The sequence below is a fragment of the Buteo buteo genome, chromosome 10 (genome assembly GCF_964188355.1).
Source record: "Buteo buteo chromosome 10, bButBut1.hap1.1, whole genome shotgun sequence".
In the NCBI taxonomy this organism is placed as follows: Eukaryota; Metazoa; Chordata; class Aves; order Accipitriformes; family Accipitridae; genus Buteo; species Buteo buteo.
The window spans coordinates 7,866,066-7,889,630 of NC_134180.1; the positions used below are offsets into that span (position 1 = coordinate 7,866,066).

The 23,565-nt window shown below is 37.4% G+C and overlaps 1 protein-coding gene across 1 annotated transcript in view; it reads right to left on the bottom strand.

Annotated features, from left to right (window-relative positions):
• DNM3 (dynamin 3) overlaps nt 1-23,565 on the bottom strand; it is a 190,188-nt gene that overhangs the window by 128,182 nt on the left and 38,441 nt on the right. The window contains 9 exon segments of the mRNA XM_075038434.1: nt 3,853-3,882; nt 5,545-5,593; nt 9,279-9,349; nt 11,367-11,453; nt 13,385-13,523; nt 15,033-15,100; nt 16,418-16,553; nt 19,842-19,984; nt 22,551-22,711. Coding sequence (XP_074894535.1) covers nt 3,853-3,882; nt 5,545-5,593; nt 9,279-9,349; nt 11,367-11,453; nt 13,385-13,523; nt 15,033-15,100; nt 16,418-16,553; nt 19,842-19,984; nt 22,551-22,711 — 884 coding nt within the window.

The following is a 23,565-nucleotide window of genomic DNA, read 5'->3' on the forward strand; positions in this document are numbered from 1 at the left end:
TACTGTGTTCTCTAAAATATCCTGGACACTACAACAGATCATAACTATCCAAAATGCTTGCAAGCAGTTCCAGGAGACATCAAGAGAGACAAGATCAGCTTAGTGTGCTAAGCCTCACGTTCTTTTCATTGAATTGTTCCTGTTTCCCAGGCACATTTTGTTAACTACAAAAAGCTACACTTCCAAAATACTCAGTACCGGCACTGGGGTTGGGGGGAGGGAGATGTGGGATCAAGGTGTAAGTACAAAAGAAAGTGAGATTAAGCAACATAGTTTTACTTTCCAGAGAAGCTGAATTACACCTTAGACTCCAGCCAATTTCTCAAAAAATAACTCGAGCTATATTTCAGAAATAAGTGTCCTTCCATGGATAATAAGCAGCAAAGATTTTCAAAGAGACTTTTGAAGTTAAAAAAAACTCTGATTGGGGGCTGGTTGTTTTTTTTTAAACTGTTGTGTTAACTATCTTCTATAGTACTTCAGCTTGCAAAATGAAAGTAATGTGTTTCATTATTGTTTTCACTAGTTCATTTTCTGGTTGGTTTGGATTTAAGGGATCCATTTCAGTATTTTCTATCATATTTCTAAATGTCACTCTGTGCAAACCGGATATTAGTGACATGAGTTATGAACTTCAGGAAGGTGAAAAATATGGGCATTGCCAGAAGCTAGTGAAGACAATATTCTGACCGGTAGTTGGGCTCCATGTACAGGATGAACAAGAGATGACACAGTTCCTTCCTTCAGGTTCCTGATACCTAATCTGGATGTCTGAAAAATGAAACTTGGAGGGTACGAATGCACATGAACAGGGCAGAAGGAAGTCATTTTCTGATAGTTCAGCTGCACAAAACCCAAATCATATCTGTTGTTCTTATTCTCCACCACTTCATGGATAAACAGGAAAGCAGAATTTGACACAATAAGTACATTTTATGTATTGCTGCATGACTTATTCATTCCATTAAATCAAATAAGGTATTTGTAAATGAAATACATTAGAGAACCAGAAAGTGTTCCATTTCTTTAAAAGAAGTATTTACAAGATGATTTCAAGACAAGTGAGAGAGAAGTGAAATTGACTGGGCAGACAGAAGTACAAGTGTGAAAATCATGAGACTGGCAACTTCCACAACAATAGAAGCAGCAGCATTTGTTGAGTTAACATAACTCTCTATTAAAGTTGTGTTACGTAAATCCATTGAAATAATTTTGAACACACAACACAACTCCCAGCACTACTCTATCTTCTAATCACTGTCATAACAACACGTGTTACCAAACAGTAAGCGCATTGAGAGAATACAAGTTGCGAAAATTACTCTGTGAGGCATCCTTACAAGCTATTGGTTCTTTGGGTTCAAATATGAAGATTCTTACGCTGCAGAGGCTAAAAAGGAACAACAGATTAGAGGGGAAACCTAACACAGTATTTCACTGTAAATTGCCAAACGTCAGAGCATAAACTGATCAGACCTGTTCTGACACTGAACACAACCAAGATCTTGTGACATCACTTCCCCCAAAATCACTGCACAATATATTGCATAACTTAAAAATAATGACAGTGGCTTAAGTCCCAAACACATCTCCTTTAAAGAAAAATTTAATCTTTACTGAAGCAAAGTACTCAACAGTGAAAAATTGAAAGGCTTCTAAATGTAGTTAAACAACGATTGAGGTGATTAAGTCAATCATGAAGGAATCTTAACCTGAAAAATAAGTATAGTTAAAGGCCATTTAGAACAGCAATACTTCTCTAGTCTTTGATAAATTGAAAATTCAACAGCAGCATGTCTCATTCAAGGGTATTTCAAAATTTAGCATCATGTGGTTGTCCATGGGCAACACTTCTTTTCCAGAAACACTGGCATTTCTTAACAGAAGAGCCTTGTGATGATTTTTCATGACACCTCACTGACCATGGCACAAGTTTCTATTTCCATCTACTTGCTTAAAAAAAAATCTGTAAACACATTTTTTTCCTGAGTCATGCAAGGTAACAGGATTTAAGTATATCTGAAGAAAGAAGCAGCAAAGTATGCTACAAAACAGGATTAAAAAGAAAAAAGAAAAAAGGGGTTACTAGGGAAAAAGTTATTTATTAGCACTATAGTTCAGGCCAACTGATGGGGTCTGAATGCTACTTGTGTCCAGAACAAGTGAATCAGATTGCTGGCATAACATTGTAAAAGAGGCAGGTCAAACAAAGCCTCCAAACTCAAACCTCCAAATCACTTGGAAAGTGACTTCAAATTCATAGTTCAGATTAAGCCCCTTCTCCAATTATAGGGGCTACTTCAAGCACAGCAGCAGATTTTGCCACAGAAGTAAAACACAAAACAGAATTTCATATAAATTATATATAATCCCCTATAATTTGAATATTGTGCATTCTTACACACAGAGTATCAATTGGGCACATGGAGCAACGACACCTTCATCTTCAAAGGTTTATCATGAAGGGGGACTTTAAACACTAAATTTTAGTCACCAAAACAAATCTCAACACAAAATACACAGTTAAGAGTGGGTCAACTTTCAGGAACCAGATCTTGCTAGTGTACTGTGTAGAACCAAGCGTTACACTGATTATTTCAAGCAAATTAGAAGACAGACTAACCTGTGGCTTAAAAAGAAACTTTGTGGAGTCAGGTCAAAACCTCAGGCGGTAGCAAAGAAAAGATAAACAAAAAAGGCCAAAGATTAAGTGTGAGAGGATAAATTAGTAGTAGAGGAAAAAGGAGCAAAAACATGTTAAGAGGAATTGGCATTACACTTCTTCCAAAAAAGCAATATTGCTGCACTCATCTTATTTCTGAGATACACAGAAATAGTTAATAGTGATCTGCATCATTCCAGTTCAAAGCAAGCTACAAAAAAGAAAACCAATGGATTGCAAATGAGCATCCCACTGTTTGGGGAAAACTTAATCTTGATCACCCACAAGATTTGACTCAACTGCTGTTAGAATCAGTGCTGCCTAGTCCTTTTTCCTTTCTTGAACATTAGTTTAAATTTGTTTGAAATGATAACTAATATAATTAATAGTATAAAGTGGCAACAAACTGGAAAAATGTGTATGTTTTCATCATAGATATTACCAAAGAATGCAGATGACACAGAGATTTACTTCTTACGCCTAACCATCACTGAACCATGAGTAACTTGTTACAAAACTAACTGCTGTTTAGACAATTAATTCTAATTAGTAATATTAAAGACATTCACATATTTATTTACTCATGAGGTGGAAGGGTTAGAGTCTGTCCATGATATAATGATCCTCCTGGTGCTATGAAAAGAATCTAAAAAGGCTTTAAATATTTCTAAGTCTATTAATAAAACTCACTTTTTCTATCAGAAGTAATTCCTTTACATAAACAAAATACCAAGAACAGTACCTGTACCCATAAACAGCATGTTCATTTATGCAAGAGCTAATGTTTCCTTTTGGTTACCAGAAATTTATTTGCTCACCTTTCAAAAAGAGGTTTACTATGAATAGAGGCACTTAGATCAGATAAAAACTGCTTTCCAGTTATAGAATAAAATAAACACCAATTAGTCATTTTAGTTTGAGAAAGTCAGTAAGTTATAAAAATATTAATTTTACTCAAAGTTTTCTACAAATTTTAAGTTATGCTAGTTCATACTTATAACAGCAGGTTAGTAGCAGTTAAGTGATGAACTGCAGTTATACTTCATTGAGGAAGTGTTACAGACAAGACAGTTTAACGTTAAATAGTTTAGTAGCAAGTATTCAACAAACCAATGAGTTAGAGACAAACTTTGCCCTCTGAGAAGCTAAATGAAAAAGCAACAATAAAGCTTACAGAACTTAGCTCGTACAATTTGCCTTGAAGGCGGTAGATTGGTTCCCTGAAATAGCAAATTGCAAAAATGAAGTTTTATTTCAGAAACATTTTCTCATTCTTTTCAACTCCAAACAATTAACTTACAAACATCTGTTTATTATCTTTAAAATAAAAGGTTCAGCAAAGTCCTTTATACCAAAAGTAATCAAGTTTCAACATTTAATTTAAAATGCCAAGCTTTTTCTCTACTTCTTTAGAGAGAGAACATTCACTTAATTAAAAAATCATTCATTTTATTTGTGTATTTTTGAAGAGTCAGATAATTGGTTGATTTTCTTTTTATGGGACACTCCAAAGTGATGATGGTTGTTGTGTTTGACACATGTTCCGGCACAGCTAGATAAGAAGGAAATCTCTCCTCAGAGAGGAGAGACTAGTCTTTGAAGCCATTTCAGTGTTTAGACCTTTCAACTTTTTTTCATTTTAGTCCAAACCATATATTACATCAAAAATGCCACTCATGCTGGTCTGGCTGTGGGGGACCATCACATCCAAGAAGTTAACGGATTATTTTAACTAACACCTCAAAAATAACTAGCACTTTCTTGGTGGAAGAGGTCAGATTTCTATCCCCAAAAAGATGACTAAGTTTTCAAAAAATGCTAGAACTCTGATCTACAACAGCAGAATAGGAGACTTTCTGAAATCTCAGGTTTATCACCTGAGGGATCTAAATTCAGTGTTCACATTTGAAAACCTTGACCTTTCACCTCCTGAGCACTGTTTGACCAAATTGCACATGAAAACATGAGGAAGACTATCAATACTGGTAACTATTTATACAAAATTTCGTTGTCTTATTTTTACTAGAAATTTTTATTTCCTTTTAAAGTACATACTAATTCCACAACATTTTCTTTCTGTTTAAGACTTTGCAAAACCCTTGAAATGAGCAGAAACCCTCAAAGTTGTAGCATTTTCATTATTTTCATCCCATACAAAAACCAGGATTGATCTTGTGAAGTACTGAGCACCCCTGGCCTACACAAAAGCAAAGAAAGAAGCAAAGCTCAGGAGCGCTTAGCATCTTGCAGAATCAATCCCATATTCTTATGTGATAAAAAGAAACAAACAAATAATTTCATTAATGAATCTCAGTGAAAATGCTAATGAATCTGAGACCATCAACCAGTTATTCTTTGTTTACTCTGAGAAAGGTCTATGGGTTAAACCACAAGAGGTACATAGCCAACATCTTTGTGAAGTCAACTCAAAGTTTTCAGAAGAGGTAAAGGCAAATCCACTTTTGCTTGCTGAATTGCCCCTTCACTGCTATTAAGCTGTGAACGTGTAAGAACTAGTAAAACGACTATGACAAAGCACACACAAGCAAGTACTCACCAGCATTTTGGATTCTGAAATTCACAAATTTGCATTTAATGACAAAATACATTGATGGGTAGCATGAAAGATTCAATGCACTAAATGGCATGGGAGGGGAGACACTAACCAGCAGTGCAAGCAATAGTAGAAATATTAAACAATAAATGATGATAACAATGAAAGTCAGGTGGCTTTGAAAAATTCAGTAAAACAAGACAATTATGATGCATTTTATATATGTTTGAAGCAGAAAAGGTAAATGATACAGTTACAACAAATAAACACAGCCAAGAGCTTGGATTAACTTGCACATGCCATTATCCATTCTCTGTTAGGTGCCTACCTGATTTCCCACTGCACTTTTGTTAACCTGACTGCTTCTTTGTTGGGCACTAAGGGAAGCAGAGGAAAAGAGTTATACTGAAGAAGCTCGAACTAAGCCAGGTCCCGAGGAATAGATTTTAGCAGTAATAGTTACTTCTGATTCCAGCACAGAAAGCTAGAGTAACAAAGAAACACAGCAAAATCATTGCATATATGTGCATATTTCAACTGCTTTTTCTTACAGTGTAGGAATGACTGCTTATATCTGCCTGCTTAGGACAGAAGGGACATGCACAGCAGACAGCTCCTACTAATCACCTCCTTTGTAACAACATCCTACTTGGATTGGTAAAGGTTACTAAAAGCACAGAGAAATTATGGCTCATGTGGGTAACTTTGGTAACATTAGCTCTATAAATATTCAAGAGACAAAAAGCAAGCCATTTCTGTTATTTTGTGCAGTACAACAAAATCCTCCCCTGCTGGAGGCTCCTTAATAGCTTTGTCTTGACAGTTTGTTTTGGATATTATTCCAATATTTATATGCACTTTGAGGGTGTTAATATAACCAATGGATGAAGCCGTCACAAAGCTCGTTCAAAAAGCTGGAATCATATAAGAGTAGAGCATATTTGAAATTAAACCATATTTAAAATATTTTGCTCAATTCTTGAACTCTGGTAATCCCAGTTCCTGAAACAAAACACACTCCTGTCTCAAAAACATACAAGTTGCCATTAATTCTAAAAGCATTTGCATTATGTGGTGGTTTGTAAGGGTTAGGCCACAAAATTAAAATATTGCTAGAAAGAGGAAGAAAAGAGTTCAGAGAGCAGGCTTTGGCTACTCGACCACCAGAGTGGCCACTGGTAACGGGAAGCTTTGTTTGGATTGGATTATACCATTTCACCAGGCATTGATAATCTGAAGAAAAAAGCATAATTAGATCAACTACAAACGCAGCTCTGAAAGAGTAAGAAAAAAAGAAGTGCTTGGATCACAGCCTACAGGCCAACCCTGCAGCTGTTTTGTGCACAGCTGCTGTTCCAAAGAATTGCTGAAGCACCAAACTCAACCCTGTCCCAACTCTGATCCTGCCCTTCAGACCATACTCTATCAAACCAGCAGTCCACATGCTGTCCGTGAGAAGATCCACAAGGATGTTTATTCCATGTGCCTATTCACTGGGCTTAGCTCTCAATCATCCAGATCCTTTTGACCAAATAACACTGCATGTCTCTGGTGCATGATCTGAGTTGCATAAGCTTTGGTGCATAAATTATGATTAAATAACATGCACACAGAAAACACAGCATTAACCCCTCACCAATACCAATCTGTTGTTTGAGAAACACACGAGATGGCTTTAGGAAAACTAATTGCCATTCCTTTGGTTTGGTTTGGGGGTTTGGGGTTTTTATATTTTTATTTTATCGCCTTAGGAAAGCTAATTAGACCACTAACATCATACTAAGAAACCCATGCCTTTTAGAAATAGCCCTGCAATTGGTCCTCTATTTACTGTTCTAAATACAAATTACTCTTTATGTAGATGGAAGCATGTAGCTCTGTCTGAGTTACACCAACTAGAAACAAACCCAATCCCAATGTTTAACCACTCGTTCTGCTAGAAGAGACAAACATTAATATTCTAAGATTTCACAATTTCATAGCTATGCAAAGTTGTTCTAAATATGGGCGTTCTTAAATCCTTTTCAAGTCAATTCACATTGTGCTGTACCTGCCTTAAGCCCTGCAATGCTGCAAGGTAGTTTGAAATGTCTTGTGCTTTCATTCTTATGAACAAGGTTCACAGGACTTAGACTTACAAAACACTGCAGTCACATGAGACAACTGGCTAGAAGACTCGGCAAAAGAAAGGAAACACTAGGGAATCTGAAGAATCTATAGTCCAGAATGTTTAGACACTGTAGAAGCCCATATGCCACCCAAAATTTATTTCATTTTCCAGTTCTAACATAATTCCTATAACAATAACATGATTATAGTTTAAAATGTGTATTTTATACTGTTTAGCTCATAAATTAATATATTTTACATTTTAAATTGTTCTTAGTTATCCAAGTTTTCTCTTCCAGTTGAGCATGAGTCAACAAAGATACTTCCCTTCCCGTCAGTTTCAACCTACAGAAACACTTGCTTAAACTTACCAGTAAACTTAAGCGAAGAGCCATTTGTTATCTGCTTATACCCTGTGCACAGTGGCTGGGGATTTCTAGATCTCAATTGACAAAAGAGGAAGCAGCTTTCCCAAGAAATTGAACTTGGGCATTGCAACTCCTTGGAAAAGACACAGCAGTGAGGACCACGGACTGAACTACAGGCCTTGGCAGCAGGATCCATGAGGGGGATTTTTCCAGGGAAGAGACATAATGAAGTAGCTCCAGATGTACCTGGCACTCTAGAATCCAAGACTATAAAACATGGAAGGTTCTAACTTGACACAAGGAAAAGTCTTTTCACAGTGAGGAGAGGCAAGCATTGGAACAGGCTGCACAGAGAGGCTGGAGAATCTCCAGTGTTGGAATTTTTCCAGATCTGATTCGACAAAGCCCTGAGTAACCTGGTCTGTACTCAGCATTGACCCTCCTCTGAGCAGGAGGTTGGACTATGTGACTTCCCAAGGTCACAACACACACCATTAATATATATGGAGTGTTTTTAGCAGGCTTTTTCCTGTCAGAAAAGGATGAAGAGAAGTAAATAGCAGACAGGTTGTTATCTTGACCTCTAGAAGGCCACCTACCATTCCTACAACATCCTGTCGTTTGTCAAGAGAACTGATAAAGGTATCTAGGACCTGCAAACAATTATAGAGAAAGTTGCTCAAACCAAACACAAACAGTGCCTGGCTTTGCCTCCTTCCCTCTCAGCTTACTGAACTCCATGTTTTAAAACTTTAGGGCATACTGCCAAAGATGTAGACCTTCCTTCACAGTGCTAACTAGAATAGGCCATAGTATAATACGTACTGTGGTGCCAAACTTTGCTGCCAGCATCCCACATGAATGAAACCTGTTGTGATTCCAAACACTGTTATGGCAAATATGGCATGAATATGACTGAAGGAACATTTATTCTTCAAAGAGTGAAGACATCTTTAATGTTTTTACCAGTGTCAAAATGTTGGTACGAAGCTCCTGAGGCACAAATTGCTGGAAGCTGAGGAAGAACATTCTGGAGAATATTCTCACAGCCTTTTCAATTAAGTGAGGAAAACGTCAAACCAGGCCCTGCAGGGCATTCTGCTACTATTATTCTCTACAGCCAAACAGCAGGCACACTTACAATTCAGTGACATCCATTACTCTGAGCAAGACTGTTTCACACAGAATCACAGCTCCCAAAATATGCATTAGCAACAATGTGGAAAGACCACCAATATTATACATTTCTGTGGTCCCCAAATGGATACAGTGAGGGCATCAGCTTGCCAAAGCTGCTTCCTGAGATGCATGTGATTCCAGGCCAAGCCATAAGCTTCGGCTTCAGTGAAACCAGGCTTGTGAACGGGGATAAAGAACCTCCTACAAGTGGGACAGAGTTCAACACTGTGTATGTTGAGAAAGGGATGTTTGGGACTTTGCAGCTTGCATCTTCACTTCAGGATTCACTTCACACTCATGTCACACTTCAGGACTTGTGTTTTGAACTTAGTAAAAAAAAACAACAAAAACAAAACAAAACAAAAAACCTGAAAGTGTCTTTATAACGAAGTCTCTATATACATACTTTGCAAAGCCAATGAAGTCTTCGTGGTTGGTGTTGATGTAAGAAACCTGGATATCAATCAGCAGCAGCACCTATTAAGGGAGACAGGAGAGCAAAAAAAGGATGGGTAAGGTGGAGGAGAGAGTTTGAGGAAAAGGAAGGGAGAAAAGAGAACTTGTGCATTTTCTGCATTATTGAATATTGCTTTCATAACTCTTCAGGCCAAGAGCAACAATATTTTCTAAATCCCACCGCTTCTGTTTGTGTGCTTGTTTAATAAGCTAGACTACAGAAGAGCTATTCCCTCTTCCTATTTTTTTCCTGACAGACCTGATTTTTCACTACCTTGCCCCTTGTCCACTTCATTAAGATCAACAATATATGGCCAGAGAGAGTTTAATAATACATAATGTAGATTCTAGCTCTATGTTCTGCAAGTTAAGTTTTGCAAAATTCTATTTGTAGCATTCCAGCCAAGCCAGCAAGGAACCCAAACCTTAAACCTAAAATCAGGATACCCACATTTTCTTTAGGTACTACACAAAGAAGTGATAGATAGGTAAGCTAGCCCTGGCCCAGAAAATGTAGAGTCTAGGTACTAGACAGCCATTCTGGTGTACGCATCTGGATTGAGAGATGGACTAGTCAATGAAATAACAGAATGAATGGTTTGTATACTTATCACTTGCCAGTCCTTCTACAGCCCAGACACAGAATTTGATTCAAACTTGATAATCTAACTCGGCAAAGAACTTGATAAGATATTAGAGAAAACTCACTCCCACCCTTGAACAGCTTCTTGAACATGCATGAGACTGCACTTTCCCCTTATCTTTTCAGACTTCCATTTATCAGCAGGGAGCAAGGAAGAAACCTATTGCTACCAAATGGTAGCATTTAATCTCTTCAAAGGGTACAGAGTTATTTCTGTACAGTTCCTCAAACACAGCATCACTCTCAAATTCTTCACAATTTCCAGAAGATATTAGATGCCTCAGAGCAAAAGATAGTGGGGATTTGGGTCTAGCTCTTACCTCTGAAAATATCCTCACTAGTGTTTTGATTTATTAATGGTAACTGCTAACAGCATAAATAATGATGTGAATATGTGACAATAACCTATTTGACCAATTCTCGGCATTTACAGAAAGCTGGTATTTTGTACTTTTTTCTTGGAAATTGCCAGGTATGTGCACACAGTGAAGAATGGAGTAATAGGAAAAAGACTCAATTATTCTAAGTAACTTGTATCTTCTTCCAAATTTTGAAATAACTGAGTGTCCTAACTAGAACTCCCTGCAAGTACAAGCCCAGCAAATACAATTTTTCAAAAATTATTTTTAATACTACATTCACAGCACAGATTAAAGTAAAAGAAGCAGGATATGCTGCACAGCTCCCTAGTTCGCACAGGGACTAGAGAGCCAAGAGTCCAGAACAACTTAAGAACTCTGCCTAGCCCTTCTTCCCCAAATATTTCTGTTGTCACACTCTGCACTCTCCAGACAATAATTCCTGTTTCCACTTCCAGTGCATTTTCTCACATGTAGTCTAAGCTTTGAAGTTTCCTGGATTTGGAGTGCTTAGCTGGGTGGTGAATGTTCTAAACAAGTTTCTCTGAAATTTTATTCTGGTTTTTTAAACTTTTTTTAAACTTGAAGGAAAGCTTGTCATTCCCGCAAGAGTCCCAGTACAATTGCTTGTGGGCCTCATTGTAATTGTAATTAGAACATGGGAGGGGTTTGTTAAAAAAACCTGGCTGGCTATTTCTGTGTGCATTTGTTTAATCATTAATCAATTTCCCACAAACAGCTGTTGTGGCACAGCTAAGACGATGGCACACTGTGGCACAGGAACAAGCCAACACTACTTTAAGCCACCACCTGATTTTGAAAGACCAGATTAGGATTTTCTATAACAATTCTAGTCTCCTCTGTTAAAGCTCAATGGTAGAGGAGCGATTTCTCTGTCCCTCTAAAATATACAGCCTGCTAAAAAAAAGATTTTAAAAAAAAAAAAAATCTTTCATTGTCTTACTGTACTTCATACATAAGAACTTTCTTCCTTCATGCACTTTCCCAAACTGTTAGATCTCCTATTTATTCTCACCTGATCCTTGGTCTTCTCTTCTCTTTCACGAATGTAGCCGGCAACAATTCTTTCTGTTTCCTCACACAACCTTGGATATGTTGCCAACTGAAAAGCAAAATTAACAGAAATTTACACCCGCAGGGTGGCTTCTGTAGAATACAAACAGGGGAGCCTCCAGCTTTCCTCTTTGGAAGAAGGCAATTATTATAAATGCTTGGGCTAAAAGTTAACTACACTACAAAGCAAGCCTTACTTGCTGTTAGTGGTCATTTTCCAGAGAAACTGGAAAGACTTAAACCCTTGGATTGTTTCTGTGCTTTTGCTCCATGGAACATTGAAGAAAAGACATTTTGGACATGTGAACCCCAGTTTATCAGCCTTGGGCTGAGGTTTCTCCATGCCTCTCTCTTCTACTGTGCCTAATTCCAGAGTGGCACTTTAAATTTCCAAGTTTCTTGTTCTTTGAAGGCTCCACCTTGTGGCAACATCTTTACATCTCAATAACAATACTTAAAAATGTAAACAGCAAAACACAACAGTAAATTTGGCCAATAGCACCGGGAAAAGAATCTGCACAATTAATTCAAGTGACATATCTTCTGAACTTTGACAAAAGTGAAAAAACCTGGAAACTCAGCTCAAAATATTGCAGTGGATCCACTTCTCCATGATTTTTGTCAAAAAGATTGTCACCCTTTCCTCTTTTAAGAAATGGCTCCTTTACCTGCTCATTGGTACAAAAAAATTGCATTAATCAGAAAAACACAAAGGATGTGACAGGATATTTCTGAACAACTTCAGCATACCTGTGCTCACACCACAGAGCTGCTCCTGTACTTGCTACTGTTAGTGTACCCTGCACTCTGAGATGATGGGAAAGACAGATGAACAGAAGGTGAGATAATAAAAGTAGCCAGTTAGCTAAGAAGTCTGCCAGAGTCAATGGGTTCTTCTAGAATATCACAGAGTAATGGGAGAAAAGAGAATTGAAAATCAGCAACTGTTAGCTGTCAATGCTCCAGACAAGTGAGTCACAGTATTTACAGATGACAACTTTCCTATGAAGGTGAAAAGTCGGGGCGGGGGGGGAAGCTTCATGTTAGTATTAGCTGACATGCTTTCTTAGCCATAGCTGGGAGGAGTGAAGTTTGAGGTTTCATTCTAAGAGTATACACGAACCCCAGCACACACTTCAGGAAAACCATTCCCAAATACACACAGTAATACTACATTTTGCTTTAATTAATGTATTTCTTAATTTATTACACTCGCAGGATCTTGAGTTAAAAGTTTAATTGATGCACACAATTTTCATATCAGGAAGTTCAATGCTCAGCAGTTCTTTCCACTTACATGTTCAACATGTCTGTGCAGCAAGCTCATTCATCAACACTAACACAAGGACATGCAAATACAAGGGAGGTGAAGTCTTCCTAGCTTTCCACTTCTAACTTCTTGACAGCTGGAGATCAGACATTTTGGCATTGTGTATGAAAAAAGCACAGGAGAAGTTGTGGACCCATTACATTGCAAAGAACTGTGGTGCTACCCAGTAAAGTTTCTACATAGAAAGGGCATTTTTCTCTCCTTGATAGATGTCTCTGAACACGTGAGGCCTTTGCTCTAGAGAATTTTCACTGTTTCTTCCTCTTTTTAGCATTGGAAAAGAAAACTTTAAAGTACAATTTTTTTTGCTGATTTGTACATCCATGGAATTGCTGCCTACGTTACATTTTCAGTACCAATGAAAACATGGTTTTAAAGAGGAAACTGGGGGCCACTCTTGGCTCAAAAAAACCTCCAATCACAAGATGTATATATATTTTCAAAACACAGGAATCAAAAATTAACATTTCCAGCATTACATTGTTTTGAGAGTTTTTGCAGAAGTTCTAATTACTTTATAGAGTCTTACTCTGTACATCAAGTGACTAGATCAGAAATCACATATAATACCATAAAATGCAAGGCAGGCTTTATATTATCTACTATACCATTACATTATACTTATATTACCAGATCTATTCGCAAATTACCTTTTTAGTGCACTTCTTGACAGTGTTGATTAACTCTTGCATCACCAGATCCACACTTTTTAAGCAAGGTCCTTTCAGCTTGACTATCTGTTTTTTAACAATGGCTTCAAACGCCATATCTGGAGTAAACAAACCTGTTCTGTGGACATAAAAGAGTATGTAAGACAGTAATAAAAACATCCTGCAAGGAAGATTTTTTTACTGAATTGCTCATATCTTCATTTTCAGAGGCTTGCAGCTGAGTCATAACAATCCGTACACAAACAGGCTTCCACAGAACTAAATTTGCTCCTTTCTCTAAAAAACAGTGTCATTGTGAATAAGAATACAAAACTAGAAACATGCCCTACTACTTGAAGATGACTGTGAGAACTCTAAGGAGTACTGATATAATGAGTACTCTTCAGCAGTGCATCAAACCTTAGAGAAGGGATGAATGGCAGCTGCAGCACTCCATGCACAGCACTTGCACAGCAAACCCGTAAGAATCCTATAGCTCCACTTTCCACTCAACAGGAAATGTGGTTCTGCTACTCAGAGTCCTATATGGTGAATTTCACAGTTGGTCACTGCAGTGTATACGAACCTATATAACAGATACCTTACAGAACCAGTTCTAAACAAATAGGCCTTACTTCTCTTTCAAACACCGCTTGCAAAGGTCTATCTTAGCAGATAGATTATATAAAAAAGCAAACTATAAAAACATGCCCCAAACTATCAGTTCACTACCATAAATTGCTCATCAAGACCTTTCCATTAATAAGGCCAGAAAAGTTCAAATACTGTACCACTACTAGAGTCAACCATTTGAGAATTTACTATACAAGTAATGCAAAGAACATTTTCCAGAACACTAAGAACAACAAAGCTTGTAAGCAATGCTTTCGAAAGATATTACATACTCACAAGTGGGTAGAAGGAGGGGAAAAAAGAAAACAAAACCAAAAAAAACAACACCAAAACAAAACCAAACAAACAAGCAAACAAAAAAACCCAAACCCACAAAAGAAGAACACAAGCTTTTTGGAATCTGTTCTATTGTCAAAAAAACAAAGAATTGGTATGCATCTGATAAAGTGTCCATCCAAAATAGACTGATCATTCCAAAGTGAGATAATTAGGTCATTCCAAACCAAAATACCAAATACCTCTTCCTCCCAAACCTAATAATGTACTGCAGACATATCCACAAAGTGAAACCTTAGCCAGCTTAGTTGTAAATCAGTCATTTCAAGAAACAGTTGAGAATAAAGGGGAGTAAGATAATGCAAGGAGTGAGCCGCAACACAAGCTGAAAGGTTTTTTCCATATCAAGGCACAAGCTTTCCCTCTAAAACTTAGGACTTTTCAGGAATATAGGCTTAGCAGAACTGCAGACACTACCAGAAAAAAAAGTCATTGATTTTCTCTGTAAAATAATTTTCCACCATTTCCAGGTAAATTAAACCTCTTTGGGCAAACCAACTGTTTGGCCCAAAATAGCTACCTGAAAAACAGAAGCGTAAAGGAGTGGAAGAAAAAAAGTCAGCTGCTGGAAGCAGTGTGTTGGTAACATAGCCCAGCAGTCAATAGCCAGCATGTTCAGAGGTTAAAAAGAGCACACCCTCTATAATGTGACTGGGCTTGGAAAGATGGGAATACTTGCCTGATACCATGTATGTTCTTGATGGCATAACTTATTTCTCTCCGCAGTTCCTTTTCATTGAATTCCATCTAGAGGAACAAAACCATATGAGATCATATATGGGGAAGCTTTTAATAAAACAGAAAATACTACCTCTCCCAACATAACTGGAAGACAGGCAAAACACTCATTTCCAATTACACTAACCAAAGCATAAGTATTTTAAAACATTTTGACACAAAGGCTACAGGCAGCAGTAAGGATTGTTGAAAATTATGCACCCTTCCATTCCAGATATACCAACAGCTGGAACAATTTTGCAGAGTTGATAGAGTAAGCCAGAAACAGGATTTGGAAGATGCAACTTTTTTTTTTAAGCCTGGTTTCCTAAAGTGGTGTAACTTCTGTGATTATGGTCTGTTTAACCTCTCCTTCCCATTCTACTGTTTTTCAACCAAATTTAAGAGAGGTTTCAGTTATGAAGTTATAAAGCTTTTCTTTAAGTTTCTTGAAAGCCAGATAGCTAGAAGAGAAGTCAGTGTTGTCACAAATGAAAGGATCGTTACCTAAGCCCAACTGTCATCTGTTCTGTTGGACTGCTAGTTGACCTACCACTTTTAAACCTTGGAACCAGCCACAATACTGTCTGGTTCTTAACCAACTAAAAGTTGGGGGATGTCAAGGCAGTTGAACATAAAAGAGGTAGAAAGGAAGCTTAAGAAAAGTGTAAAAGAACAGGGACTAGAGATACAGTAGAGTTGATGGTGAGAGGAAGCTGAAGTCACTGTAGTGGAAGAAAAATCAAAGAATATGTAACACAAATTCATAGGAAACCAGGTTTCATTAGTTCACACCCCACTGTTTATTCTGTTATCCAAAGAATGGGTAAGCCAGAAGAGATGTATCAGGAGAAGAAATGTTATCTCGAAACACCAAATTTGCTTCTGCTCCGCCTCCCACTACAAAAGTGTAGGACTGAAAGATGGCTTTGGTTTAATGCACTGAATACAGGAGGTAGAAAACACAGAAAATGGCTATTTTCCATAACTCAAATTTTAATAGGTACTAGCTACTTGAACACAACAAATTTAGTAACTGTAGTTGTTTGCCTGTGCCATGTAACCAGAAAGAAGACACTATTTGTGGTAAAACAATAAAAAAGCATGGAAAATAGTAAGAACTGGAATTAAAATTATATTCTAATTCCTATATTTCAGAATTCCTTGCAGGTCTCAGTATCCAAAACTAGAAATGAAGCCAAATGTCTCAATTATAACTTCATGTAATTTCTTCCACAGTTAAGAGCATGTTCTTCCAAACAGACCTATCTTGGATTTACTACTATCAGTATGAATGTAAGAATACATAAATAAAACACAAAGCACACCAACAAGATGGATAAATACCTTCACTAGTTCAAAAGGGAAACGTTCATGGAAAATACGATTGATTTTGGCACCTCCTGAAAGTTCTAGTGTATCAACCTGATCTCCTGATCCTTCGATTCTTTTTTCAAAGTCCACTGAAAACTGTTGTACCATCCTAAATTTCAAACAGGCAGAGGGAAAAAAACCAAACACAACCATTTAAGCATGTCAACTACCAACTCTTACTTCAGTACTATGTGACTACTAGTGCCTATTAAAATATGTTTAGGAATTGACAAAAGTATCTATAACAACAATTCATTCAGCTAAGCTGCCAATCCATAAAATCCATACCTACACACACACCCCTACACCCCTTCTCTCTCGCAGGACATAGCTCAGTGTATTTTTTTCATTCTTCATAAATGTGGGGGGGGTTTAAATAGGTTGTTAAACTGTATATTAAAGTCAGCTACAAATACAGCAGGGTACCAGGCTACATTTGTGTTTTATCAATGATCACAAAATTGTAAATGCTACCATTATTTATTACATAAATTTTTAATTATTGTTTTTTAGAAGAAAAAGTGATAGCAGTCTTTTTAGTAGGATAAACAAGTAAAAGTCCTGACCTTTAAGTTATAATACTTACTGTATTTTAATAGAAAGGCACATCCATATTTAGATGCTGTTACAGAAACTGCAGAGCTCAACAGGGCAGACCACCACAAGCAAAAAATCTCCAATCTTACGGCAAAACGTACCATTTGTGGAGAGCTTACTTCCCCACAATGACCCTTTGATCTTTCTGACTATCTTTCAAAAAGATACAGTCCAATAGCATGATGTGACTCAAGCCACTAAGCTGATGCAGTGCTGGAAAATTTGGAAGAGATTGCTGAGGAACTTACTTTCCCATGCTAAAAAGCTAGCCCAAGAAGCAGTACTAACATGTCCATGTGGCAGCTGTCAGTACCACAAGCTCCAGTTTAGTTGGTTGTGCTTAGACTTCTGCAGCAGGAGCTTTTAGAGGAACACACACGAGAATTCCTCCAGTTATGGAAGATTCATGGATAGCTCAATTTTATTTTATTTTTTTTAAGTACGTACAGGCATTTGGTCATAAAATTTGAAATCACGGATTCTGCCGAAAAGTAACATTGCATATCAACTGTACATAAACCTCAGATACCTATATGACCAGGTTAAAAGAATTATAGAAATAGTCTAAGTGTAGGGCCCCATACTCAGTTTTTGAAGAGGATTGCAGAAACTTAAGATCGTCTTATGGTGAGGTAGATTTTTTTTTTCTTATATGCCTTATGGAACTTGCTCTCAGGAATCAGAGGAAAGGGTTCTAGTTATGTTACTTTCCACACCCCAAAAGAAAAAGGGAAAGCGAGGAGAATTTTTACTGACAAAAGAAGTTAATTTCTCCCATAGCGCCTACTTATAACAAATGAATTAGAAAAAACTATGCAGAGAAGTATCAAGAATCGAATGGAATTGAATTCTTTTTCCTTTAGAACATGTTACAATAATAGAACAAGCATGAGATACCAGCAACACCTAAGAATTCAGAACACTTCATAAAAGTGTTTCTAGCAGTTAAGTCACCAAATATACAGAGTGAAAAAAAAACACCTGTGTTATACTGTCATGGAAGAGTCAAAGGTGATGTCCCTCTGTTTTTGCAACCAAAACATCTGAAGTAAAGTCATGAGGGACAGACTTAAGTCTACTCTTCTGGACACAGTTGTTACAAAAACATGGAATCAATCAGTGTTCAGCTGGATCAAGAAAGCCTCTCTACAGTTCAGGTGACCACTTTCCCTTCTGAATTCCAGACTTCTAGTTAGAGAATGAATCCTGTGCAAAACTTATAAATTTTCACAATCCAGTGCTATTAACATCTATCCCAGAGAACCTAGAAGGCTGAAAACCTTTGAAATCACTCAGAGTAGGAATGTCACAACAGTCATATAAGAGAGAAGAGCTAGGTATATTTTATATCTCTTTTTCTTCCTTTAGATGCTTCCTCTTCTAAGAGGTAAATTTTAATCACATATGAACACAGAAGTGGCTGCAGAGGGCAACAATTGGGGGGAAAAAAAAGAGAGAGAGAGAGAGAGAGAAAGTGGTAGACATTTCAGGTGAAAAATACTGAGTATCAAGCATCCCTGGAAACAGACCAAGTAAGGAAGCTGCATGAAGCAAAGCAGCGGGTGCTAACTGGGCTTCAGTTCCCAGTGTCAGCATTGCCCTTTTTCCTTAGTGCTAAAACCACAATAAAGGGCGGGCTCTGATTCCACTTCCACTTGATTCATAGTCAGATGAACAGTCATCTCTGTTCCATCACTTTACAATAGAGTTATCAAAGTCTCGTCAGACGGACAGATTTTGTGGATGAGATCCAAACTGGACAGTAACTTCAGCACTGAAAAACCTTTCTTCTAGTTCGTAACTTATAATAATGTAGCTCCATGAATCGCTGCAATTCCTCCAACAAACAACAACAGTATTCAATCCATGACTTCTTGAGCCCAAAAGGGTCAACATCTGCCAGGTCAGTTTTAACACAAGCACAGGTGGCAGGCACATCACATCACCTATTTTGCTGCTAGTTGTCAGATGCGTGCTCAGAGAGGAAAACCACAAGAAAGAGGTTTTCATCCACTCCAATATACTATCACTTGAACATAAGAATGGCTGCACTGCAGTGGAACGAAAGCTGTATCATGACAGTCACCAACAGTAAGTGCCTAGGAGAACAGAGCAGGCATACAGTAGTATTTCTCCAGAATGTTCTCTTGGCCTCAATAAATTGCTGTTCGTGGATTCCATACAGCAGGAATTTGTCCTTCTACTTACTAACCTTAAAAGTCTTCCTCATCCCAAGAATTTGCCTAGCTGCTTTCTGAAAGCACATGAATTTTTAGTATCAGCTCCTGCAGCAAAGAGCTCTGTGGCTTAGGTACACATCACATGAAGGACTACATCTATGATTAATTTTGATCTTGCCATCTTCAAGTTCTTTTGGATAGCCAAGATTTTATATTGAAAAAAGAGGCATTCTCTGTTCTCCTTTCAGACTCCTCATCTTACAGACTTCTAACACAATCTCCTGATTTGCTTGAGGTCATCTTTTTGGCAGGCTGAAGAATGTGTCTATACAATCAGAAGCAGTTTCTTACCTTTGATCATCTATGTTGCCCATCTTTGTACTTTTTCCTGTTCTGCTTTCTCTCTTTTCTAGGATTACTAAAATTAATTTAGGGAAAACTCTGCTGAAATTGTAGAGTAAATAAAGTGTTCTGGAACATCAAGCACAGAATTCTTTGGACTTTGCACACAGAATCCTTAACCGTATCTTAATCTTTAAATTTAAACCCATTAGAAAGAAAAAAAAAAGTGAAACAAACCTATACAAAGTGGAAAAGCAGACAAAAGACTAGACACTCACTGCAACAGGGCTTTTGTTTTTCTGGTTGGATCTTCTGGTCTGAAGTTTTTGTATACCTCTACTTCATGTTCTATGGAAAGCAGCTGGCTCTGGAGTTTGCTTCTGAAGGCTGGCAGGGTATCCCGAATATGATTGGTAAGTTGCTAAAAAGCAAATAAAAGTCCTTTTATACTGTTAATAAAGATGAAAGCAAGAGCACAACCATTTCCTTCTGACTGCCAAGCATATCGGCCATGACCTGTGCTAGTTTACCAGTGTAGTTCCTTTTGATCTTTGAAACAATGGAGACTGTTAAAGAACAACAAAATATCCCTTTTGCATACACATTATAAGGAGGCTTGAAAAATTCCTTCGTCCTCTCACTCACTGAGCCCTGTTACTACATACTTGTTCAGTTACACATGAAAAAGTTACACACTTTACATATGTAATTTGAAATGACCTCTCATCACTCAGCATTGATGCCACCACTCCCATTTTGCTGGTTTTCCTAAGGGTGTTTCCCAGTTCCCTATATACTTGTTCAGCATGACGACTCCTTTACTTTACAGCCACAAGGCAATGTGGGACAAGGAAGAGATTCTCAGCATCCACAGCCCACTGAGAATGGAGATGGAGGTAAGTGTAGACATACAGATTACCTGCTTGACACTCTCCCACCATCCGGAAAAATCACCTCCATGTGACTTCTACTCCCTTGTACAAAGCATACTAAAGGGAAGAGATTTTGCCCTCATATTAATGATTATAGAACTTTACCTTTTTTAAACACTTGATTTTTGGCTGAAAAAGGTTCTACCACTCAAGACTATCAGTTTTCATTTCTGAAAATATACCTAAAAGTTCTGGAAAATAAATTGAAGGAGAGTAGAAAAAGGCTTACCAGTTCTGTGTTTAACTTAACTCACTTACTTTTGCACACATATGTTGTAATGTGTTTGGACAGCACTATTGATGTCTTAACCTGTGCCATAAATTTCTCATGCATTATACCTCTTCCTTGATTAAAACCAAAGTGGACTTCTTCCACTATGCTGCAAACCCTCTTCCCGACCCCAATCAGACAAACTATAAATTAAGAATATCATATACCAAAATATGTAAACTCAAAAGTTGTTCAGCAGACCTGACAGGCACAAAATCAAAAGCTGAAGTTTCCCTGGAGCACCACCTTGTGGATGCAGAGAAATTTAAATATTCCCTGAAACCACAAACACTAATGGGTGTTTAATATCCTGGGGACAAAACTTGAACAGATCTTCCCATATATAATATTCTACAAGCAGTAACAGCAACAGAAGACTAACAGTTCATACTGAAATAGGTAAATTTATGAAACAGCTCACAAAAAAGTTAATAGTACATAAACTAATGCAAATCAGGACAGATAAGACAGTCCAAAGGTATATGCAGCTTACGCTTCAGTCTCAAAACTAAGACGTGGATTAAACCTTCAAGATATAAAAAGAGGCAAATATCCTAAACACAAACAAAATTGCATGATACAAGCAAGTTCTTGCATCCTGCTGAAGACTTTGGTACTGAGGCACCAATAAATGGCGTAAGCATTCTTTTTGGGTGAGTCCAGACCATGCCATAACCTGGCTGTCAAGTTACAGCTGTGAAGTCACTGTAGCAAGAAATTAAGCAGGCCAGCCACTTAGTTTTCTACCTTAATGAATAACTTTTCTGCTGTTTCCAGCTGCTGTCTAAAATGGACAAAACCAGGCTGACCTGTTCTTTGTCTATTATAGACCAAAGGTTGCAATTTGACAGTCAACTGGAAAAAACACTATCAAGTTTGACTTGTAGGAATGCCAAGAACACTGGTCAGCTGATAAACTAAGTTAAAAAAAAAATCATACATCACCAGTAATTTTAGAGAGGAAAGCATGACTTGATCTTGTCCTCGTCAAACTTGCTGAGATGTACCATCATTAGAGTCACATGCTACTCAAGCTAAGGGATGGCGCTATGAAAAGAGTAATACCCAAAGACACAAAATGGTGAAGAGACTTATATAATTCTCCAAGTCTGCTGTAGGCAGTGTCTTCATTAGGACAGTAAGCTATAGGTTTCTCCTTCAAGTAACTGGGAAATAGACCTCTATTTCCTGCTGAAGGAAGCTGTGATCTGACACAGTTTGGCATGGACTCATAGAAATAAACCAAAGATTTGGGCAAAAATAAAGGTAGTGTGGACAAAGCATTCTGATTACTGTATTTGTCGTTTATATCATTAGTATACAGTACAGCGTCTATCTAAAACTACAATAAAGTGTAGATTTTCAGGTTAAAGTACAGACGTACAGTGAACTCTCAGGATACGTGACTTCTATAAATGCCTTTTTTTTTTTCCTAATTTCTAAATTTGAATTCTAAAAATCCTGTTAAACTATAAGAAATGTGGTAATTAAGGAATAGGATGGTATACTTCTAGGAAGGGAGACAAAATCTCCTTTTTTATGTTCATATTCAGTATTCAAGAGAACAGAGGAGTGCTGAACTGCCAGTAGAAGCCAGAAACTACATCTCACAGTAAGTTTTCATATGCTACGTGTAATATACAGCTTTATTACATTGTGAAAATTAAAAAGGTCAAAAGCAGGAAAGACTGAGGTTCACTGACCAACATTCATTTTAATAAAGAATTTATATTGGTCCTATCATTATAAAAGCTGCCTTTCACCACAAAGGCTTCAGGTTTTACCTGGTTTAGAACTTTTTGGAGATAAGGTGTTCCCATCCGATCTGCCATGTGCCTATATGCTGGGTGAGAAAGGAAGAATTTCCTTTCTGCTAGAAGAGCTGCCTTTATGTCCTTCTTCCCATCAATGTCTTTCTGGCTTCTGTTTACAACACCAATATAACCTAAAACAACACAAAACCGATGGGTAAGTGTCATGGCAACGTGCCTGAACTACTGAATTCATATTAAATAGAACTAGACTGCCTCAGTTCAAACAAAACTTTCCAATTTAGGCATTTCAGATATTGTTTACAAGTACCGTAATGACCTTAACAGTGTCTAAATTGTTCATCCTGTTTATGTATAACAGATACACTTCCTTTTAAATCACCGATTCAGATGCAGCAATACCTGAAACTTTGGTGTACCCCAAAGAAATTACTTCAAAAATAAACTAACAAAAAATCCCAAAACAGAATCAAAACACACACACAGAGGTCTACATAGATAAATGATAGGATGTTAGCAAAATGCAGGAAAAATTTCTTCTCGTTTCCTGACCAATATGCTCCATGGGAGAAGATGTTGGTCTCCTCAATAAATTGTAACTAGAATCAAAATTCTTGATATTGTTAACAGTATGAGCACGTCTGCCAGAACAATAACATGGAAGATTTCTGGAAGGAGTCAAAACTTCGTTTACAGTGAGATTACCAAATCTTGCTTCTGTCACATGCAAAGAAAAAAAAGACTCTTTTGTTACAAGCAACAGTAACCTGGCACAGAAGAGAAAAATGGCTAACAACTTGTGCTGACATTTCTTGCTTCCTCTGGAATATGTAGTGTATTTTCCAGGTCCAGAAAACAAATTACTTTACTTGCAGGATATTTTTAGCACAGCTGCCTTTTATGTTTGCTGAATAGCTAACAATAAAAGCTAGGAACTCATCAAGTCCAGCATAACCTTTAATTCACCTCTAGGACTCCCAAACACCACCCTTATCCAAACCTTCTGGATTGCAGAGAATATAGGCAA